This window comes from Tupaia chinensis, unplaced genomic scaffold (genome assembly GCF_000334495.1).
Source record: "Tupaia chinensis unplaced genomic scaffold, TupChi_1.0 Scaffold000628_1, whole genome shotgun sequence".
Lineage (NCBI taxonomy): Eukaryota > Metazoa > Chordata > Mammalia > Scandentia > Tupaiidae > Tupaia > Tupaia belangeri.
This window is the reverse complement of record NW_006160148.1, coordinates 896,791-904,710: the sequence shown is the minus strand read 5'-3', so window position 1 is coordinate 904,710 and position 7,920 is coordinate 896,791. Positions and strand designations below refer to the sequence as shown.

The following is a 7,920-nucleotide window of genomic DNA, read 5'->3' as shown; positions in this document are numbered from 1 at the left end:
TAAATCACCCCCCGGGTGGGCTGGCCATGCCACAATCTTTTCTCCTTCATTCTCCTTTCGGGATTTTAGGCAAGCAGGCACTCATGCCGCTGTGAGTTTTAAGGCACTGGGTCCAGAACTCGAACCACTGTCGACTACGTGGAAGTCCAGCGACATGACCATTATACCACCTGCTGGTCCTGAAACTAAGAGATTTAGGGATCAGCAGATGGTTACCAGTAATGGTTATGTTGCTGGATTCCCATGTAGTTGATTGTGGTTCGAGTCCTGGACCCAGTGGCTTAAAACACGCCAGGTGCATATGCGTGCATGCCCAAAATCCTGAGAGGAGAATGGAGAAGGGATGGCAACATGGCCATCCCCCCTTTCTGTGTCTCTGTCTCTCTGGTGAGTACACGTGCCCTATAGCAAAGGTCCCTCTAGAAAAAAAAAATAAATTAAAAAATAAAAGAAACTAAGAGATTTAGGGAACCAGCAGTTAGCGTAATGGCTATGTCGCTGGACTCCCACGTAGTCGACCGCGGTTCGCGTCCCGGACCCGGCGGCTTAAACTCAAGGCGGGCACGTGTGTGTGCATGCCCAAGATCCCGAGAGGAGAATGGAGGAGAAGGGATTGCAGCGTGAGCATCCCCCCTGGGGGGTGATTTCTCGCTTTCTGTCTCTATGTCTCTGTCTGTCTGGCGAGCGCACGCGCCCTATAGCGAAAACCTCTCAAAAAAAAAAAAAAAGAAAAGAAACTAAGAGATTTAGAAAGGCAGTCACTAGGGCCAGTCCTGTACTCTAGTGGTTAAGAGAGCTGAATCCCAAATCAACCGAGGTTTGAATTCCAGCCCCAGGAAGCTTGAAAAGCATGCCAGGTGCGTGTACGTGCGTGCCCTGAATCCCAGCAGGACGGAGAAGTGGAGAAGGCGTTGTGGTGTGAGCACGCCCTCTGGGGTGCTTTCTCTCTCCCCCTCCCCCTCTCTGTCTCTCTGTCTTTTTTTTGGTGCTCTTTGGTAAAAAGGAAAAAAAATTAGCCCAACTTAAAAGCAAGTGAAGGATTTAAATAGACGTTTCTTCAAAAATGATAGAAAAATTGCCCACATGTGATGAAAAGATGCTCGACATTATTGGCCATCAGGAAAATGCAAGTCCAAACCACCATGAGGCACCGTCTCCTAGGCACGAAGATGAGTCGCATGAAAGGGGTGACAGTAGCAAGTTCAGGGGGCACGTGGCGAACTCGGACCCCTGCATTACTGGGGTGCTACATGGCGCAGCCGTTCCAAGAACAGTTCAATGTTTCTTCAAAAGATTAAACATCAAATCATCACACAACGTGGCGAGTCACCTCCTAAGGCATGTGCTCAAGAGAGCTGAAAGCAGATGCTACACAGAGCTTGTCCCTGAGTGCTCACGCACCGTCACCCGTAACAACCAAAAAGTGAAAACAACCCAGATGGCCTGCAGCTGGTGAGCGGGTAAACTGGATGCGGTAAATCCATCCAATGAGATTAAAAAAAAAATTATTTAACTTTTATTTATTTATTTATTTTGATTTGACCAGAGAGGGACAGGGTGAGAGTGAGCAAGAGAGAGGGGAAGTGAGAAAGCAAGCTGCCAGGTTCTGGACTCGAACCACACTTGACCATGTGGGAGTCCAGCACCCTTAACCACCATGCCACCTGCCGACCCTGTCCCCAGCTTTCATATGCAAGGTCTGTGGTGGGAGTGTCTGATCTGAAGACCCTAGGCCACGTGCCTTGGCCCCGGTTGCGTGGTACCCTGGGAAAGCAAGTATCTGCCCTTTTCTAGCTTTCGTAGCAGGACACGGTCTTGCTTCCTTTTTTATTCTTTCTTTTTTTAAAATTTTTCTATAGAGTATATAGACCAACCAGGGAGACAGCGAGACAGAGAACGTGAGAAGACACCCTTGGAGAGGAAGGGTGGGTGATGGCCACGATCCCTTTTCCTCCATTCTCCTCAGGATTTTGGGCACGCACGCACACAAGCCCAGCCAGTGTGTTTCTTAAGCTACTGGGTCTGGGACTCGAACCACACAGTCAGCCATGTGAGATCCAGCTGCCTTAACCAAGAACAAGTCACCTCCCTGAGCCTGCTTCCTCATCCGTAAAATAGAGAGAATGATGGCTCCTGCAGATGGAGTGTGAGGGCTAAAGGACCTATCACGTGCTTAGCACACAGTAGGAGCTTAGTGTATGGACATCATTATTGGTGATCTGAGGATCACTGTATGGTCTCCTATACTCCCAGGGATCCCCAAACTTGTTTCTCAGCACGTCTGATATTTAACTGCAGGCCGTGAAATGGAGTCCTTTCTTCAGAACTGAGCAAGTTCACGTTTTCTAACTCACGGGAGAGTCCGTGGCCGGTGGCCGCCTTGCCCACCAGCCTGCAGCAGTGCTAACGCGACGTGGCAACAGGCTCAGACTCTCCCACGGAACCCACTACATTGTCAGGGAAAGGCCGTTTTCAGAAAAGGTCTTTGTCAGCTGCAAACTTAACAGAAATCCATTCCACACACGTTTGACTGAAACCTTTTTATTTTCAAACATTTTTTTTTAAGCGTTTAATGTCTTCGATTGATTCAGTGGCCAGAAAAGGCAGCATTTGCTCAGTTAAGAAAGGCACCCGGTCGGAAACGAAACATGTCACCCGTGGTACAGTCCCTGCCATGGGAGACCAGCGGGGGGCTCCTCTGCGGCAGCGACCAATCTCAGTGTACTCGGTAGCACCTCAGCCTGCACTCGGGGCCCTTCAGGATGTTTACTGAGTTATCATCACTACTTAGAAACAAAACGCTAAGATCCCGCCGCTGGCCTTCCCTCCCCACTCGGTCCCCCCACTCCTCCGTTTCAAGCCTTCTTTTACCTTGAGAAGCATGTACGAGACCTAGCCCAGCGAGATCCCAGTGCGGGCAGGGTCTGCTTTTAGGGCTGGAACATGGCCAACCATTGTTCTAGAGCGGACATGTTTAGGGGAGCGTCTCTGTTGGGCGTCTGAGCCCTCAAATCCTGCTGACAGGGTAGAATGGCCGGCAAGGGTTCGTCCAAGCCCTGCTCCCCAAGCGTAAGCAGCAGGGTGAATGACATGGTGGCCTTGGAGCCTGGCTGGGTTCAGAAAAGGCCCCTCGGCTATGATTACATGGAGGTCAGAGAAGCTACCAGAGTGGCCTTGCCCCGTCTGGCAGCTCCTCCCTGACTCCACTCAAACGTGAGACGAGCCTGCCCTTCTTACTCAGCCCACAGAAGAGTCCCTGCTTCTTGGAGCCCGGCTGGCAGGGAGTGTGAGAATGAAAGGACGAACTGTGGAGTGAGAGGCACCTGGCTGGAGTCTCGCCTTGCAACTTACCGGCCGTGCAACTTTGAGCGAGGATTTACTTTTCCCTCTTTGAGTCAGAAATTCTCATCTGTGAGTAGGATTATTGGGAATAATCCTAACTCAATAACTCAAACTTGAAATCTTCCGAGATGGTTTATATGAAAGCACCTTGCAAGGCGTCTGGTGTCTGGTGGATATTCAAAGACAAGACGAAAAGCTGGCTGGGAGGAAGACTGCCGGTATTTCTCTAGAGCTATTCAAGTGACTATTTCTCCCCTAAAATTGGGTATCTGTGACCTCAAAAGAGAGACTCCTCGAATTTGAGGTTAAATGTCAGAGAGCATCACTTTCTGTATCAGAATATAGATTTCTCACCTTATTTTCAAGATGCCACCCAACTGGTTAAAACTGATTGAAAGACAGTGTGGGGGCCAGCTCTGGAGCCTGTGGTTAAGGCAGCTGGGTCACACACGGCTGACCACATGGGTCGAGGTTTGAGTCCTGGAGGCTTAAGAAACATGCCAGGTGCATGTGCGTGTATACCCAAATCCAGAAAGGAGTGAGAGATCAAGAGAAGGGATTGCAGCTTGACCACTGGGGGCAGTGCTTTCTCCTCTGCTGGTCTCTCTCTCTCTCTCTCTGTCTCTCTCTGTCTCTCTCTCTCGGGTGAGTGAGCATGCGCTCTGGCAAAAAAAGACGAGCTCCAGTTTTTTGAGAAGGAAGGAAAAAGATAAAAGAAGAAATACAACTACCTTAAGGGACCCATCAATTGTTAAGATGCATTCTGATTCCAGAATGATTGCAATGCGATCAAATGTGTATGTTTTTCTCCCCTAAAACTGGGTATTTGTGACCTCAATTGCAATTGAGATGTCCTAGTAGGAATACTGGCTCCCACTCATGAAGCATCCGCTCCACCGCAGACACTGTCCGCACAGTGCGTTACTGACTCCCCGACCGTTAATAACTCCCCGAAGTGGATGTTAGCATTTCCACTTTGGGGTTTGAAAACCGAACTTGGAGAGGGTGAGTCACTTTTCCAAGCCATGCAACCAAGAACTAGGGCTCGGAAGGCAGGTCGTCCCAACTCCCAAATGCTGTCCCTTCCGGGTAGACTGTTCTCCACGCTGTGGAGTCAGAGATCAGCTCCCTACAGAGAAATGGCTCATGAGTGTGGCACTTTGAGTACATCTTGAATCTCAGCAAGCTGACCAGGAGGGACGCAGGGACACAGAGCTGCAATCTAACCAATCTTCAAATACTGGTCCTCGGAGGTAAGGTTCCCAGGACAGTCAGGGTTGCTTAGAAGCCAAACAAGGGGGAGTTTCAGCCAGTCTGCGTGGGGAGGAGCCCTGAGCAGTCACCGGCATCGTCCAGGCCCGTAGACCGTGCCCCAAACTCAGCCTGGAGACGGCTATTCTTCAAGGCCACCCCAGTCCTGCTACAGATTCTTAACTAATGAAGCAGAAACCTTCTGAAAAGAATTCAGTTGTTCTCATAACCTTCTGAAAGAGGAAATAATGTGAGACCAATTTTTAGGAGCTAGCTAGCAGTCACCCAGCCCTGGAACAAGCTGCGAATTAGCAAGTTGGTTTTGGGTTAGTTCGCTCCCCCATGCCTGAGCGCGGGATTGACTATATTACTCTACAAAGCTGTGTCTATGGTACCAATTGCAACATGATCCCCATGGCAGGCCCTATTGTGACACTCGGAGGAGCACGCCCTGACCCCTGACTCCTGACCAGAAAGCTCCTGGGCTGCATGTCTGTCTCTGTCTGTCATGTTGCAGGGAGAGAGCCAAGCCCACACCAGTGGGTTCCCAGCATAGCTCTACCTGGTCAGATGACACAGGGTGTCCCACAGCTCTTTGGTAGGGTGGCAGCAGGGACATGGATGCAGGTGGGGCTGGGCGAAGCGGGCAGCATGAGGCTGAAGGTTGCCTGAAGCATCAGGGCTTGCATAGACGCGGCCTCTGTCAACCTGACCACGGGCACTCTTAGTAAGGCTGCCAGAGAAGTGTGCTTCTGGGTCTTGCTCTGGAGACGGGTCTCTGGACAGCGGCAGAGATGGTGCCAGGGTGCAGGTCACCGAGTCTCCACGTGGACGTCAACAGGGCTGAAGGTCACAGCTGGTGGGTGTTGGCTGCTGTTGCTGCTTGGGTCAAGGGCAGGAGGGGCAGCTGGCTTGGGGAGCTTGGGCTCCAGCTCCCGCCGCAGCTTCATTTTCCTGCAAGGAGAGAAACCATAGAGCTGGCTCTGTCCCTTGCATGCCTTGGGGGCAGACATCGGCCACTTTGCACCCAAACACTCCTAAGGACAAGGGCGTTCTCCAACAACTCATTGGAATTGTAATTACTGTACTTTGAGACGCTTCCACTTTAAAGGTGACAAAAGTGAGGCACAGAGAGGTTTCAAAACGTGTCCATTTTCGGCAGAACAAAGACTGGACCTGGGTCTCTCCCTTCCCAGATCAGGTGTGAGTGTGAAACCGTGTGGGGTACAGAGAGGCGTGAAGGGTACACATGGGGTACTCTGCCACCTCCTGGCTCGGGATAGACCCCAGTTGTAACCCTAGAGGTGTGAAAAATAATCCGTCTGTTGTATTACCACCATGATGTAATGCTGGATGTCTTTTCTCTTTCTTTTTTATTTATTTATTTCAATTTATTTTTACATTTCCCCACAAACATTTACATATCAAAAAAATTTAACTCATACTCCATGGTTCTTTAATTTTTTTTTGGAGAGGTTTTTCGCTATAGGGCGCATGCACTCGCCAGACAGACAGAGAGACAGAAAGCGAGAAATCACCCTCCAGGGGGGATGGTCACGCTGCAATCCCTTCTCCTCCATTCTCCTCTCGGGATCTTGGGCACGCACGCACACGCGCCCGGCGTGGGTTTTAAGCCACCGGGTCCGGGACGTGAACCGTGGTTGACCACAAGAGAGTCCAGCGACATAGCCATTACGCTAACTGCTGGTTCCCACTCCATGGTTCTTGAGAGTTAATAAACAACTTTCGAAATTTCAAAATACCGAATTTTAAAGATAATGTTCAAAATAGTTCTTAGAATTTTGCATAATTTTGTTTGTGACTCTAAAACAACAGAGACAGTATGGTTTTAAATATTTTTGAGAAAATATTTGAAAATATTTGAAAAACAAATGCCCAGCAGTACTTTCTTTGACACCCAGATGGGCCGGGTTTCAAACTTGTCTGCCAGAGCAGGGAAGGCCGTGGTGTGACCCAGGCCCTATGCCCGTTACTGGGCTGTGAAGTGCAGGGTAATGGTACTACCCCCTTGGGGGGCTGTTGTGGGGGTTAAACTAGCTGGTAGATGTAAAAATCTTAGAGCCATGCCTGGCGCCATGTAAGATCAAAGAACAGTAGCTATAAAATGAAATTCACATTATTATAAATCACTGCATGCTTATACTCTTCAAAAATAAGGAATACCTCCCTTGCAGCAGAAACCCACCCACCATCCTGTTATAAAGACACACTGATGGTTAGCACCTTGCTGTGCTGCCTTCCCTGTGTGCGCGTGTGTGTGCAACCCACGTGTGTGTTCATGGTACAGACTTCTGCACGCTCTGTATTGTAAACAACCTTCCTCATCAGTACCTGTTCCATGTTTTATTTTAAAAAGATTTATTTATTATTATTATTACTATTATTATTTTAATTTGCTATAGGGCACGTGCGCTGGGGGTGAGAAAGCAAGCTGCCAGGCCCGGGACTCAGGCCATCAACCACGCGGGGGGCCAGCGCCCCAACCACTACCCCACCTGCTGGCCCAACATCTTTTCCGTATCTGATCAGATTATGTTTTTATTGCCCCTTACTTGGTCCCAGAAAGTGGAGTCAGGGTACATGCTTCCAGCATGTGCCGCCTCAAATACTTAGGTGCGCTGCTTCACACGGCCCAGCAGAGGGGCCTCTGGGGGAAGAGGACAGACGGCCTGGGCTGAGTAGCTCACACACCGCGTTACCCAGCGCCCAAGGCCGCCATCACTGCTGGTTCAACACGTGCTTCTCCCACCACAGGATGTGATGCCCAGCGTTGAAGAAGACGAGTGTGTCTACGTCGGTGACTTCATAATTACACGCTGCACACACACGGTGGGGAACGCTATGGTACCCTACCCCAAATAAGTAAATGAATCATTTAAGTGTCAAGGTGGGGGCAGCCAGTGGTGCAGGGGTTAAAGCAATTGGATCCCACATGGCCGGCTCAGTGGGGACCCGGCAGCTTGGAAAACACTCCAGGTGCATGTGGGTGTGGGCCCTAAATCCCAAGACGAGAGTGGAGGAGAAGAGACTGTGGTATGGCCATCCCCCCTTGGGGGGAGATTTCTCTCTCTCTCTGGTGAGTGCACCCTCCCCATAGCAAATTAAAACAAAATACAATGACAAACTAAATAAATAAATAAAAATCTCCAAGTACAAAAACACTGGGTCACTGTGAAGTTCCTCCAACAGAACAGGCTCAGAAAGGCCCAGAACGGGCCAGAGCGCTCTGTACCGCTCCTGGGCTGCGGGCCCACGGCAGGCCCTGCGGGTGCAGGTCTCTGTCTCTGTGATGTGGGCAGGGCCTGA

General features: G+C 50.1%; 1 protein-coding gene across 1 annotated transcript in view; it reads right to left on the bottom strand.

Moving 5' to 3' along the window:
- Positions 1-4,150: 4,150 nt before the first annotated feature.
- The window catches only part of NCMAP (non-compact myelin associated protein), a 49,917-nt gene continuing 46,147 nt past the window's right edge, over positions 4,151-7,920 (bottom strand). Inside the window, exons 3-4 of the mRNA XM_014591974.2 lie at positions 6,946-6,960; positions 4,151-5,547 (exon numbers count right to left, since the gene is read on the bottom strand). Coding sequence (XP_014447460.1) covers positions 5,406-5,547; positions 6,946-6,960 — 157 coding nt within the window. The 3' untranslated portion in view covers positions 4,151-5,405. The remainder of the gene's footprint in view (positions 5,548-6,945; positions 6,961-7,920) is intronic.